This window comes from Calidris pugnax, unplaced genomic scaffold (genome assembly GCF_001431845.1).
Source record: "Calidris pugnax isolate Ruff unplaced genomic scaffold, ASM143184v1 scaffold56, whole genome shotgun sequence".
NCBI lineage: Eukaryota > Metazoa > Chordata > Aves > Charadriiformes > Scolopacidae > Calidris > Calidris pugnax.
Window position 1 is genome coordinate 18,290,430 of NW_015090839.1, and position 15,628 is coordinate 18,306,057.

Below are 15,628 nucleotides of genomic sequence, written 5' to 3' on the forward strand. Positions count from 1 at the left end.
TTCCAGGTTTTGACAGGAAAGTCTTAATACTAGTAAACACCATGCTGTTTATTGCATAAAGACATGACCTTCAAAGTCACCACGTGGATGTTGCTTGCAGTTCAAAACGAGCCCAGTGTCTACAAGCTTATTTTAGACATTCTAGGCGTGTGAATGTATGGAACTATTGATTAGGAAATGTATGATAAATGTGAAATTTTGAAGATTATTTACCGTGCATATAAAAGAAAAGCAGCTTACCCCGTTTGGCTCAGAATTCCTACAAAAAGCTCTCATCTTAGCTGAGAGATTTCCTTCTAGTGGCAAAGTTATGGATTTGATGCTGAGATGACAACTTTGGGTATATGCAGTCTCCTGTTTAGCAAGCATAATTGAGGGGACATAAACTTTAGGAAAGAGTTTTGGACAAGACCTAATTGTATGCTTTAGAAAGGTGAGGTATTGTGTGGGTTGTAAACAGAGGAGTAATACACTTATCATCTTTTTTCAGCCAGGCTGTGTGAACACCACAGAAATGGACATTAGAAAGTGTCGTCGTATGAAAAACCCACAGAAGGTGAAGAAGGTCAGTTTGAGTTTCTGGTTTTGTTTTGTTTTATGGGTTTTTTTTAAAGGCAAATCATGCTTGACACCTGCAGCAGATTAGAGTTTCCTAATAGGAACCAAAAAACGTGTTTTGCAAATATCAATTCTGTTTTGTTCAAATCTGTGAATTTAATATTCCTGTTCTACCAACAGAGGAGCACAGACCAGGTGACTGGTATAGCTGAGAAGGGCAATAAGGAGCTCTGTGTCACAGATGTCTACTGGCTCTGTGCTCCCATAAAATTAAAAGCAGTTGGCAAAAGTACCTAAATCCCATTTTCAGAAATTATTTGGGCACAGATTTATCAGAGCTGTTTACTTGTCTTAATAATTTCAAAGGCTGGATCATTAGCAACTTGCATGTCTTTGACTTCCAGCAAGTTTTAGGTCTTCCGTGTACATATTAGTTTTGGAGGTGACACCAGACTCCTGAACTTCCATGGGAAGTTAAATTGTGGTAGAGCTATTCAAACATCTCTTATGAATGTTAAATAAAAAAACAAAAACACTAAATGAAAGGGTAACTGATACTGCTTTCAGTGTAGGTCTCTGTCCTAAAAATGGATGGCTACAAGTCAATCTGCAGGTTTTAGTTTTGAGAGGTTCATTTGACACCTGATTTAAGCTCTTTCTTCAATTTGTAGTTTTACTACAAGACATTGAACCAAGCAGAAGAAAATGACATAGGATTAGGTTCTCATCTTTTCTTTCTCTGCTTGGTTCACCGCAATGACCATTCCCAGTGTTCATCCTGTGAGCCTTGACACACACAGCCCTCAGAGCTCCTGAAGATTATCAACTGCATTTTAACATTTAAAATAAACCCTTTTCCGAACATGCCTGCGGACTTTCCAAGGGCAGGCGCCTGCAAGCACAGTCTGATCTGTAAATTTTGCTCCAGGCTGAACGATTATTGACCTGTGTGGATATAAACAGTAGGAAATTGCTGGCTGGTTACCGTACTGATTTGCATACTGCACTTTTCCTCATTGCGTAACAGAGAAAAATGCTGTCATCTCTTCTGTTTGTTTGTTGGTTCCTCGCAGTCAGTGTATGGGGTGACAGAGGAGTCTCAGCCCCAAAGCCCTGTACACATGCCCTCCCAACCTGTACGCAAAACTACAAAAGAAGATTTCCGGAAACAAGTAAGTAGATGGCTGTACAGCAACTCTGCTGAGAACTGTTACCTTGGGGGGAAAAAACCCCACGTATAAAGTTATGGAGATACCAGCAAAACCAATTCTATGCATTACCTGTCCTTGATCCTCACATACTTCATGTAAAGCAGTAAGTATGTAAAGATATATATTTATTGAGCAGTGCAGGTGTATGACGATACGCATTATGGGTGATACCTTTGAATCTAGTATTACTCTCTCTCCGGACCAGGAGATAGATTAATTTCCAAATCACTGAGGATATCTGAAGGGTGAAGACAAAGGCTAGGGAAGAAGCCAGCATACTGGGGCACAGGCTGGGGATGGGCAGTGAGGAAGGGCATCGTTTGGTGCATGATTGTTAGACCGTACAGTCAGAGCTTTTAGGGAACTGGGAAAAAGTTACTTGCAGCATCTCTCCAAGGAATGGCCAGCCCTCTTGCACATCTTTGCCCGGGCACAGGGAGCTCTCCCTCAAAATTCCTTTGCTGCAACAAGCAGCGCTCACTGAAGTACAGGCAGGAATCTGTAGGTTAGCATGTTAGTAAAGGCAGCGTTAAACATGTTTCTTAGGCAGCTTTTACAGGTTTTAGGGTGGTCTCCTGAACTAAACCTGAACACTGAATTTCTTGAGCTTTTTTCCATCACGGGCTGATGAATACTGTGAAGTACTCATGAGCACGTAGGCTGCAGACTGCTGTTGAGAACCAGTTTGTAGCAGAGTGCAAATGTGCTGTAAGAGCTTTATTGGTCTTGTGATGCCAGTCAGTTAGAGAAATGGAAGAGAGGAGCATGGTGTAAAAAGGGGATCACATTGCACCCTGAGTAGTCTAGGAACCTGGGCCCCAAATACGTGCCTTTTCTACTTTTAATGATGTCTTCTGAAGCTTCCCCTGAGCCTCTGCCATAGGAAATGGAAACTCCTGTTGGAAGCAGTTAATGAGCTTTTTCTAATACCTAGGGAAGGGTCCCATTTCCTCCTAAGTTACTTTCAAGCTTCTTTGGAAAGAGAAATCAATAGCGTGTTGGGATATGATCAATGCATGCTGTAGAACTCCTGGATTGTAAATGTCCTTGTCATCTCTCTCCTCAGATAACTTTTCTGAACGTGCAGATAGAGAGACATTGTTTAAAGATGTCCAAAGTAGCAGAAAGGTGAGTGTCCTCTTTGCATGATTTCCTCATCTCCAGTTTGGCATTGCCAGAAACAGAGAGCAGTTTAGGAACACACAAAAGCTGGTTCCTTCTTCTGAGCATCAATCCTTCCCCTTCCTTGACTGGCTGTGCTGCCTGTCTGCTGGCCACTGATGCTTCCACACTTGCTCTTCTACCAGTGGCAAACAGTAGGTGAGAAATGAGGATGTTGTTGTACTGTATAGGAAAAAGAAATATCATTCACAAAAGAACCCTTGCAGTACTTTGTTTCCCATTCCTGGACAGCCCTAGAGTTTATTTACAGAAAAGTCATTCCTGTTTCAATTTGAAAATATCTTTTTTTATCTTGTTTGCCCATGGTGTCTACGTCCATGTTCATGCTGGGGTTGCAGGGCTAATTTCTGCTCCCACTTACACATATGAAACCCTATGGGAAGTACTGAGGTTGTACCTGGACTACTCAAGGCAGTGTTTTAAGAGGTGGATTTCCACAGAGGCACATCAAGGCACAATTTGACTTGCAGAATATTTAGTTCTGGCAGGAAAGTATGAATAGGTAAAGACCAAACTCAAATTTAATTGAGAATGACAGCTCCTTTGCTTAGATACTTGTAAGTTATGCACGTTGGTAGGGGAATCGCTGAGACAAATGTAGGGATCAGCATACTCTTCAGTAACATCACTTCTAGAGCAAAACTCTGTTGAACATGAGGGACCTGATAAGGGCTGGTGCCTTGCAGAGAGATAATAGAGGAATTTTTATGTAAGCAGATTTAAAAAACCCTATGAAATGTACTTTGCAGTGTCTGCACCTGTAATTAGCGTGTGTGTACTAAACTAGGGAAATTAAATGGTGAGAGGCCAAAGTAACTTCCTATTGGCTCATAAAGTTTAATAATTAAAGTGAAAATTTATCCAATTAAATTGAAAATATTCAGAGGCTCCCTGAAATCCTGCATACGCTATATTGTACAACTGAAATTAGCACATTCATATTTATGTTTGAGGCTTTCTGGCTTGTTTTTATTAAGAAGATACATTTGTGCTTTAACAAAAAATGTCATTTTCTACTAAATTTACTAAACATTACCTTAATATACTGAGACAGTAATAATTTCCAGGCTGGTAATTTACAAGCAAGCAGGTCCGTTTTGCTTGAATTTTTTCTTGGCAAGTATTTATTCAATAAGATGGACTCAGTAAACTGCATTCACTTGTGAACATCAGGTCCTGTCCACATAACATACCTCTTGTTCAAATTCATAAGGAGATACTGACATTATAAATGCAATGTTGTCAATGCCAAAAAAAGCTATTAGTTTGCAGTAAAACTGGGCGGAGATTTTTCCTGGTTTAAAAGGGCTTGGGCTTTTTTTTTTTTTTTTTCAATTGATCCCAAGCTGGAGAAGAAAATGTTGCTATCAAAACCTGTGCAAATTGATGACCAGGAGAAACAATCAAATGATAACAATCAATTGATGATAACAATCAAAGTGTTCTTTTCTCCTGTCTTGAAAGTTTCATTTTGAAATTATAGAGAGTGAAAATCATGGTTGTGATATCTATAACTTGTGAAGAAGTGTTTGGTTATGTGATGACTTTGGGTGGCAGCGTAGCTGGAGTGTCCCAGGGCTTGGTGCAGAGAGTGGTGGGAAGTCCAGCTCAGATGTGGAGGGTCACGGAGTAGGTGGGGGGGAAATAGAGGGGCTGATGGGTCCAGTGGCCTGGCAGGGGTTGGAGATAGGTAAGGAAGAACGAGCGTGGTTGACTCAAGTCAAACAATTGCCTGAAAACCTGGTGTAAAATGCTGAATGTACACGCCAGGAACAAATCTGCTGCTCAAGGAGGTGCTGTTATTAGCAAGTCACTTTTCAGGCTGGACCCCACTTTTGGGACTAATTTAAGTGGCAGCGTGGCACATCGGGGTGCTGGAGATGACTTCTTGCCATGTTTCTTTCAACAGCCAAGCCTGACAGCAGCACCACCTGCCATTGTTACCGTACAGTGCAAGGCACCTCCAGGCAGGACAAGGGCAGTCACAAGGAGGAAATAAGGCAGGGGGTGGTGGGGGAAACAATCTGCTGTCTAATCTGTAAGAGGGGTTATTTTAATAGTGATAGGCAAATCGCATACATTTTCCATGAATGCATCCTGTTCTATGGGATGGCCCTTGTCCAGCAGAAGAGGAAAGGAAAGACTCTCAAAAGATTAACTCCAATGAAATAAATGCCAACAACAAAAGATTTGCTCCCCCCAGTTCCCCTTCCTGGAGCAGATCTGCACCAACTGCAGGAGCAGGCATCCCTCCGCTGCGCCAGGCACCTTGGAAACTGCCAGCTTTCTCCTCCTTTCTTCCACATCCTTTCTCCCCACTCGGGACCTGCACACTGCCAGGTTTAGGATTTGGCAATGAGATTTGAGAACTATTGAGCAAACTGTCACTCTATTATACCTACTGTTTTCCCTGACTGCACTGTTCAGTGTTGGTGCAATCCCAGTGTGATGCACCACAGAAATGGCTGGGGAAAACTTGAGCAATCTCGGCTCCGCAGATGAAAACATGTCACAAATCTGTGTTATCCTCTCAGCTTCCCAAAGTCTTTGTGAAGGCTCAGCAGGGCCCCTGCGTTGTGAGACAGTCAGGCTCGCAAGGCGAGCTCTGCGCCCTTTGGTAAATTCTTCCCACCACCTCTCCTGCCAGAATTACATTGCATCACCTGAAAGGCCAGAAGTCCAGGTGTGCATTTTGACAGAATTGCTTTCCCTCAGGAGTCCCCTGCCTGTAGCCTTCTTTAGACAATGAAGCAGTGATTCTGCTGCTGTCGTTACACTGAATCAGCAAAATGCATTTAGCAATTCCCCCTTGTTTTAGTTAATTTAGTTTTTTCCCCTTTTATTTTTGCTACTACTTGTATTGGCACCTCTGATGCCTTCTTAGTATTTTATTAGGAGCAATTCAAGTTTCACAGCGGATGTCTCCTGATTGATCCTTCCAGTGGGGGTTTTTTTTAACCAACCCTCTCTCTCACTGATGTCTCAGGGATTGCTGCTGCTCTCTGAAATTGGACGCTGCTCCCTCCTCCAACCCTTGACCCACAGCAGTCATGAAATGTAATTAATGAAATGAGACGAGACAGCCCCAAGTGCCCTGAGGGGCAATGGGAACCTGCTGTGGTTACAAAAGTGTATGATTTTAATGCCTCATGATAAGAGCTAGGACAAACAAAAAGAAATAATTACTGTAGAGCGGGTCAGGGGAACTTTCTGCCTTTTGTGACCCTTTGTTTCACAGGGTCTTTTCATTCTTCTGTCTTTTTGAGGTATGGAAGACAGAGGTAAAGTTTAGCATGGACAATCACGCTGCAAGTAGATTAGTTGTTCAGTATGATGAGCCTCAATTAACTTAGTTAATTACTTGGCAGACCTAGGCAAAAAAATTAAAAAGTGCCTTAGAGTATTTCCCATATAGACTAGGACAAATTTCTTTTGATTTATTTTATACATGCTGTCTTTCTTTTGTGAAAATGCGCCCCTAGCCCCAACCCCAGTGGAATTCCTGAATCACTTATGCAAGCAGACACAGTCCTTTTCCCAGGAAGCTCTTTGAATCTCGTCCTAGTGAGGATTAGAGGCTATGTGTCTTATCTGACTCGACATGAAGCAAGCCAGTATAAAGGCCAGGTGTTTTTCCAACATGCATATCATTTACTACATTCTAAGTTAATTATTATAAAGGACTGTTGAAGTATTTTACAATAGTGCCATTAGACTAAATGGCATACCAATGTTAAAAAAAAAATAGAAAAAGAAAATTATCTATAGCCTGAAGCTTTCATGCTCAGGACTGTGATCCTCCAAAGATTTAAGTATATTCTTAGCTACTGCACATGACCCTATTTAGATGAGTTACTCATAATGCATAAATTTAAGTGTCTGCAAAAAACAAAAAGGCAAGGAGCAACAGCAACATGCAAAAAATGAAGAGGAAGGCATGTGCTTCATAGTCATCCCATGGCTCTCTGGGGATGCCCCACCATAGCAATCCAGTTGGTGTCTCACTGGGCTTTTTGTGAGCATCTCAGCAGTGACGAGCTTGAGGAAAATACTGCAGTGAGCTGGTGGGTGTTTGCAGAGAAATCCTTGCATGCACCATTCCTGGGAAAAGGGACTCCTGTGGTTGCTGGGAAACTGACCAATCCCTATAAAAATTAAAAAAAAAAAAAAAAAAGCAAAGCTGTACCTCTCTGACATGTGACGGAACACTCAGGCCCTGATTCTTTTTTTTTTTCCTCTTTTATTTTGTTTTTTCCTTTTTTATATCTGTCAGTTTAATAGCATACACAGAGCAGTATGTGGAATATGACCCCTTTATAACTCCTGCTGAGCCTTCCAATCCCTGGATAAATGATGATACAGCATTGTGGGACATTGAAATGAGGTAAGAATTGGTAGTTTTAAGTAATGTTAAGAGTTGTCTTGCCATTTTGTTTGAATGCTTTTCCCACTGCCCTGTTTGGGTAGGAAGTTGGATGTCTGTGACTTTACAAGACACAAGTACATGTCTGAAGCTTAAACAGGAGCTCATGCCTTATTACTTCTTCTGTGAATTGTTCAGCCCTTACACTTCCATAAGTCCTATGGATGCGTGGTACTCTGTACGTCTGGTAGCAGATGTTCTCACACCTGTCAAGGACATGCACAGACTCAGGTCTAAGAGTCCACAGATACAGGGTACTGCTAAGAGACACTTGTTCCAGCACATCTCCTCTGACCTTTGAGAGCCTGCCCTCTGGTCCTCCCCCAGCTGCAGTGCTCCAGCCCTGCTCCTGTCCCAGGATCCCATGAAAGATGTCGCTGGCAGGAGAGGATGGGTTACAGGGCAGTGGCTGTTCCCCCTACGGAGAAGTGGATTGGGCACAGGAGCCAGAGAAGTGTAGGGGACACATAATGTGTGAGACTTGGCAGGTCAGAATTCTAATAGGTTGACCAAGTGAGATTGGTCCTTATCTGTTAGTGAACAAGCTGGCTTGTCTGTGTTATGGTGTCTAATAGATGAAAAGGAGGAGTAGGAATGACTGTAGAACCTGCAATGCCATGCACCTCAGAAAGTTTCTCAAAAAAACCCAAGCACAGCACTGCAACTCAGATCATCTTTTGCCCATCTGATTCTGGTGTAAGGGAAGTCTGGCCAGTGTCTACATCTCTTGCTATCACAGGCTATCCACAGCCCTCGTGGTGGGGCTAGGATTCACCTTCGTACTCACTCACGTCTTGTGGCCAACTTCTGCAAGTGCTCAGGAGCTTCTCCTAGCTGTTTAGCTGCTGCTATTGGACACCAAATCTGAACTGGAAGTTCACTTTAGCAAGTCTTTGAAAGGAGAATGCCATATCCAATCCTGTCTGTTCTTGAATAATAATGTAAAGTTTAAGATGCTACCAGCCTAAATGTTCCAGGAAAAGGGCAAGTTATTTCCTTGTTAAAAACCCGCGTGGTCTGGGATGTGAAAGATGTTTTCTCCTGCTTCTCTGGTAGTCACAGAGATCCGTTAGTTCCCTTATCTCTGCCCCTCTTCACATAATTTCAATATTTTGGGTTTCCTTTTTAGGCAGTTTCTCTCATTTCCTCTGCCCTCCCTAGCAGGGTCAAAGCCAGATACAGCCCCTGCAGAATACTTCTCTGGAGGAACCCCCACCCACACGGTAATCCAGGCATCTGTTTTTTCTGCATCTGCTGAGGTAGCTGCAAATCCCAGAAAAGATGTCTGTGTCCCTGAAGAATACAATTAACCTAATGTCACGGCCTTTGCAGGAATTTAAAATAAATGCTTGGCTTCTGCTATGATTTCAGAGTTAAGAAAGGTGATTTTCCTGCAGATTGAAAAAAGAGAAAGTTGTATTGTTGGGAGGCTGAAGAACAAACAGCTCTGTATCACCATTTTATTCTCTATTGTAAGAGAACTCACTGCATCTGCATCCGGTTGCAACTTGCATGAATAATTAAATGGTCCCCGAGAGCGGCGGTAGCCCTTGTGTTGCCTGCAAAGCTGTTCCCTCAGTTAGGAGAGCAGAGAGCCCTCTCCCAGGAAAACAAAGGGCATCTCACTTGTAATGGTGAGGCTGGCTGCTGAGTGTGGACAGCCCTGCACCATTGCAGCTCGGGAAACGCTGTGGAGAGCCTTCTGTTTTAGACAGCACTTTGGGCTTTTTGTTGGTGCTAGAACATTGTGCGGCACCGAGAAGAGCCACTGCAGGTCTTGGGACACAGTAGGAAGTTCTGTGAGTAGCTCTGCACAAACGTGGATGTCGTGTCCCCGTGTCTGGGTGGGCTCACCTCACAGGTAGGCTGGCATCTGCACCCTTCTCTGGCTCCTGCGTGAGCAGAGGAGAAGCCATCCCGAGTGCTCTGCACTTCAAGTGAGGACATGCCCATCAGTTTTGCTTAGTCTTTACACCGAGAGGAAATGGAAGCGGGCATTTTATTTACCCCTTTGGCTTATTTGTCTTCAGCACAGATCGCCACTGTCCCCTAAGGCTCCAGGATTAGGAATCACTGTGGACGTGACAAGACATGTAGTTTAATAGATATGTACTGTTAACAATGGCTCCGCTGTCACAAATGTGAGCAGCTGAGCTGTGTTTTAATGGTTGTCTCATGGTGTGACGCCATCACACCAGAAGCTTTCAAGCACTTTGTGAGCCCAGATTAGGCTCTGATGCGGACTGTCTCGTAGGATCCTCATTGCAATTCCCAGGCACTGCCTCTCCCCATAGGCAGCTCTGCAACATGTCTGGCAGTTCAAACAACAGCTTATGTAAGTGGGATTGTATTAAGAAATAATTTAGGAGAAAGGTTGTTAGTGATTTTGTGTGCCTTTGCATCTCAGTGTCCCAGCTGAGACACAAAATAAGAGTCTGATTAACATGGAGGGGAGGAGGGAGATGCTTTTTAGTCTTCCAAGTCTTAGGCGTCTAAAAATCAGAGGCACTGAAAAATGAAAGACCACAAACCAGTAATCATTATTAGAAATCTTGTCTGCATTGCTTCTTAGTGAAACTGCTTTTTTTAATGCAAATGTGGACCTGAAAATCTGAAGCCAGTTCCAAGTGACCAGCCAGCACTGTGTGGGACACAAGGAGATGCTCTGGAGCTCACCAGCAGCCCAGGGAACACTGCTGGGAGGTTTCTGCCTTGACATATAAGAAGTTCCCAAGGTATACTTGAGGACGTATATAAGAATTATATAGTGAATAATCATTCAACTGTGGTATGCTGTCCTTTACATGAAACCTACCAGAAGTTACTCTGAAAATCGTATTGTTCACTGTGTATCTCATTTTGCCATGTTCGTAGCACCCAGGTAGTACAATTGACTTAAAGATGACCCTACCCTAGTCTTTATAGCTTCTTTTTGTGTGTTATTTGCTAAGATTTATTTTTGCAAAATCTTTAGAAAAAAAAACCCACCATCTCCTCATCTGATAATCTTCCTCCCTTTGCTGCTTAGCAGAAACAGCAGCAGCTGCTTGGACAGCAGGCAGAAATGCACATTCCATCTGTTTTTTCCCTTCTCTCTCCAAACAGCAAAGAACCAAGTCAGCAGCGTGTGAAAAGATGGGGTTTCTCCATGGATGAGGTGCTGAAGGACCCAGTAGGACGAGACCAGTTCCTTCGTTTCCTGGAATCAGAATTCAGCTCGGAAAACCTCAGGTGAAACCTTTTTTGACTTGAACTAAATGAACGGGGCTAATCCTACTGTCTTGCAGAGGTGAAATGCAATGCTTGGTCTGTCTTCAGCTACTAAAAAGCCATCCATTTCAATAAAGCTGAGAAGGGCAGGATTTGGTCCATAGTGGTGTTGTGGATGCCCATACAAGAAGTATGTAAGTAACCTCAGGAGCAGTGTTCAGCAGAGGCAGGGTTGTTAAGTGTCCCACGTAAAGGCTTGCAGAGTTGCAGTACGGTGATGAGGCATGGCATACTGCTATTAAGCCCCCTAACAATATGTAAGGTTTACTCGTGTATTTGTGGCAGCGTGGTGTGAGGAAAACATAGTATGGTGATCATGGCGGCTGAAAACTGTTGCACTGTTTAGTGGCACTCAACAAATTGGATTTGCAACAGCTACTTTTAATTCTGACACCTCCTAACTGTTCAAGAGCTTGGCTCTCACCTTAATAGCACTGTCTGTGTGTGGGGATTCGGAGTACCTGGCTTCTTATGTTGAGAAAAAGGCAAAACTTACATTATGAGATATTATGTAGGGGACCCTGCATCAGACTGAAGAGTCCATACATCTATTATGCACAATTGTCCTACTTCAGCTACAGCAGGAATAGGCAGCAGTAATAAGTTGCCATTTGTAGGTGAACCAACACTAGATGAAGACAAAACCTCTCCTAGAAGATCCAGCCCCTCTGGCCTTGTCCATAACACTCTTCTAAACCCACTCTCTGGCCCTAGCACATTGCTCCAAGACACAGCCTCATTGCAGAGTCGATGAAAAGACATTGGAAGTGCCAACAGCACGCTTCCTTCTGGGGTAGCAATCCTTCAAAGAGTATGCCTTTCTCTTCAGCCCTTCCAGCTACAAAACTAAGTGCTAAACTCGGCACCTTAGGACTCTTTAGTCACCCTTACATACCTGAGAACTAATGTATTAAGCCGTTTACCCTTTTTGATACCAGGTATCTTCTCACACTGACAGAGAGAGAGGTCTAGCTAGATATCTCCCATAGACCTTAAGCTAGACCCACAGCCCTGCACACATTGCAAGGATCCAACGCCTCTGCTTGTCCTAGCATTAATCAGGATATAGCCACGGGTTTTATCATCCTTGTTTTGAATCTTAACTCTAATTCCAACCCTTACCCTGAAGTTCATTTTAGGAAAGCAGCTCTCCTCCTGTGGAGAGGGTGAGGTCCGCGGAAGAGTTGCATTGCTGTATCCTGCAGATGCAGCCAGACCACAACAGGTCCCATAAAAGCAGAAGAAAATATTCTCCAGTGAGCTCTGAGAAACTGAGGTTCCAAGAATTACGCTTGAAACAGGGCTGGGGCAAACACTGGAATTAGGGTTCAGGATGAATGCTAGCTTCATTGCTTGGTGCTGCAAAGTCCAAAGAGAACAGGAGAGGGCTTGTGCCAGCCAGAGAGGCAGCCTGGACAGGTAGAGGTTGATACTCAGTGGGTGAGGTTATGGTTCAGGCTCTCACCTGGACCCCACAAACAGCCAGATTTACTGCCACATTCACCTGTTTGTGTGGGAGCAGGGAGTCGGTGGCTGGCGGTCGGGGTTGGCAGCAGGGCAGGCCAGGGTTTGAGTTGGTGTCAGGGTGTCAGTCGGTGCTCTTGTACTCTTACATGTAGGGTCCTTAAACTCGCTCCTTAAGTGAGGTACAGCAGGTCAGAGGCACTTCACAGGTATCTGCGATGGTCCTCACCTCCCCCTTCTCCTGGTTAGTCCTGGAGACACAGAAGGATGCAGCAGTAACATGACTGCCCCAGGTATTGGTGGTATCCAGTACCAAAATGCTTTTTTACACAGTCTGAATAACACTGCAGAGGCTTCATTGTGGTGCCATCTCAGCACGTGGATGGGTGCGGGGACCTGCTCATGAGTTTTGTTTGGGGGTGGTCCTGTTCAGTGGTGGTTGGCCCTGGAACAGCCAGAGAGCTGGTGGTTTCCCTGGCAGAACCGTGCCTGCTCCAGGGGTGAGGAAATCTGCTCTCCACTGAACATGTGGGTTAGGTGCCTTTGCTGGTAGTGGTGGGTTTGATGTTGTTCTCAGTTTACACCAGCTAAGAACTTGATTGCACAGCCTTCTACTTTGTGTTTCGTTATCTTTTTTTTTTTTTTTTGTCAATTTACACCAACTAAGAACTTGATTGCACAGCCTTCTAGTTCGTGTTTCGTTATTTTTTTTTCCACTTAGAAAATCCAAATACATTGCTAAAGCATGTGAACAATTGCTAGTTCAGTGCAGGCTGCTGGCCTGGGAGATCTGAAAGGGAAATCCCAGAGAGTGCCTTTAGACAACTCTGGGACTGACCACCGTGTGTGTCGTATATTTTCCATCTGAGAAGAAATACAGAAAGCTTCCCAGCAGCAAAACAGTGAAAAACCAACGCACCTTTGTGTTTGTCATTTTTAAAAATCTGAAAGTTACTTGCAAGCTAAACAAGAGAGTGTTACTAAATGACGTAAATGAGCCTGACAATTTGGCACTGAGCAGGTACTGAACCTGTACATAAGTACAGTGGTGCTTATTTGCAATTAAATTACAGTAATGAAGTACAAAGTTAACATCCTGTATTTAAATACTCCTCAAATGTTTGGTTTTTTTTTTTTTTCTGAAATATGGCTGTGGTTGCAGTAATGAAGTCCAACGGGTTTTATGACTAGAGGGTGTCCCCCATGTTCATCCTCCTCAGGCACATGGAGAAAGTTTCTCTGTTAGAAAGCAAACCTGTACCTTCCTCCATCAGTCAGGGCTGCTCCTCCTGCTGGGGTGTGTTCTGTCTGGTTTTGAGATGTCTTGTAGCAAAGGGAGGCTGCAAATCAGGATAGAGGGGTTAAATCCCACATCCTTTTTGGAAAACACTGGTATCATTATAGTTAATGTGGTAGCATTGCTATCATTCTTATGGTATCTTTACCATGGTATTGGCTTATATGGTATCGTCATTACCTAGTTTGGGATCAGAATTGGCAAGCCTGGTTAAAGCTTTAAATAACACCAGGACGTAAAGGCAGAAGTATTCAGGAAGAAAACTGGAATAGGAGGATTGTTAGCAGGGGTGCTGGAGAGCAAAAGGTGGCTCTTGGGTTCAGGTGTGGCAGGGAAAGCTCCTAAATTCTCATGAGGAGTGTGTGGCAGAAGGAAAAGCAACTGCTGGATGCTTAAACGTACAAGCAAGATTTAAGTTACCCCCAACAGCAAAGTTGGGATCTTTCTCACCAAAGTTGGCAGCTTGGAAGCACATGCTTCTTCCCTATCATCCAGGCTTCCTTTAGAATGAGAGAAGAGAAGCTGAAGAGGAGTCAGTGGGAAGGAGAGTCAGGAGTCACCAGGGAAGGATTTGGGTCAGCTTTAAGATGAAACAAAGCTGAATGCACCAAACCTACACTGTAAAGTGCCCGTCTCTCTCTACCATCTCTAAGCCTGATCCAAGTGACAGTGTCTGCATGGTAGACACCTGCAGTTAAGTGAGGTGCCTCCCACCTAACCCCTGGGAAGCTGTAAGGAACTTTCGAGGGCACCTTGCTAGTAAAATTAGATTTGCAGATGTCTTTTAAGGACTCTTCTCCCAGTAACTCTGTGGAGATGTGGGAACTGTTGCAGCGGAGATGTGTTCTCTCTTGGGAACATCAGTATGATCTTCACTAACACTGGCAGGAGTCCCGTAGGCCCCTGTGTTGTCCTCAGGGCAGATCTGAGAAAGCGAGTGCTGGAAAACCTAGAAATTCCTGGTAGTGCTAGGAGAGAGATAGTATGAAGTGTGCAGTTGAGAATGCCTTGAAACGAGCGTAATTCAGTGGTAGAGCAAGGGGAACAAATTCTGCTCTTGGACCCAGTGGTGGAAGTCCCAAGTCACGCGGTTGATTGTGGTGGGGTATTTCCATATCTTCCTTGCTGAGAAAAATTGGTCCCGCTGGGGGTCTGGAGTGAAGCACTGCCGGAGATAGCAGCAGACTAGACTCAGTGACCTCCCGGGTCTCCTTCCAGCTGTGTTTCTGTGTTCTAATAAACTTGCAGGATCATGTCCACCAGTCTCCTGGGCTCGGCTGAGCTCTGTAACTTATTTATTTACTGGCTGTCCATTATTTATGTGAGAGCAGGAAAGCCAGTCAGTTGGGTATTTTTCTCTCTGTTTTTATTTTAACTCTTTTTCTTGCTCTCTTTCCTTTCTCCTCTCTGTTGCTATCTTTCATCTGCAATTTGTTTTGACTCTGTTGATTTTTGAAGTACCCAAAATACAGCAGACGAAATGCCAAGCTTCAATTAGAAACAAAAAAAGCCAACAGAGAGTTGTCATACATTTTTTATGACCTGGAAATCTCATGAGACATCTCGAGATTGCTGAGATGTTCATCTAACTGATGGATTGATTTTTTTTTTTTTTTTTTCCCCCCAACTTCAAAGAGTGTCAGCTGGAAAGAGAAACAACTAAGTGGGAATACGGGGCATGGGAATTTTACCCGAAGGGAGAGGAGGCTGCACACCTGTTTATAGACCTAAATGGAGAACACATGATGCTTTATGGGAATGCACTGTGAGGCTCGCAATGCACGGATACAGGCATTTTGTGCGTTATTGTGAACATACGTTGAAGATTGAGTTATCCGGAAAAGAATTTTACCTGCAGAAAGTGTTTATATTGTATACAACCCCTAATGGCTTAAACTTGTTGCCAATTTTTGTTTTGTTTTGTTTTCTTTAGTTTTCATCAGGAAGTGAGAAGTTTGGGCACTGAGGAGAGCAGATAGATTAATCACACCCCACCACAGCCCCCTCCTCTCTAAGACAAAAAGCTTTTACAGGGGAAGTTTCCCACCTCTCCCAAAGCCTCCAGAACGGCAGGCACAGGACTCTGCATTGAGCTGTTGTTGCTTGGTGTCCGGTGCGAGGGGTGACCCCGGGGGGGGTGCTGGGGGGTGACCCCAGAGGGATGCTGAGGGGTGACCCTGGGGGGGTGCTGAGGGGTGACCCCAGGGGGATGCTGAGGGGTGA

The 15,628-nt window shown here is 44.0% G+C and overlaps 1 protein-coding gene across 5 annotated transcripts in view; it reads left to right on the forward strand.

The window, feature by feature from the left end:
* Positions 1-15,628, forward strand: part of RGS6 (regulator of G-protein signaling 6) — a 275,931-nt gene that overhangs the window by 216,041 nt on the left and 44,262 nt on the right. For all 5 annotated transcript variants that reach the window (XM_014941850.1, XM_014941848.1, XM_014941851.1 and 2 more), the window contains exons 10-14: positions 491-565; positions 1,632-1,730; positions 2,836-2,897; positions 7,225-7,335; positions 10,480-10,605. In XM_014941850.1, coding sequence (XP_014797336.1) covers positions 491-565; positions 1,632-1,730; positions 2,836-2,897; positions 7,225-7,335; positions 10,480-10,605 — 473 coding nt within the window. The remainder of the gene's footprint in view (positions 1-490; positions 566-1,631; positions 1,731-2,835; positions 2,898-7,224; positions 7,336-10,479; positions 10,606-15,628) is intronic.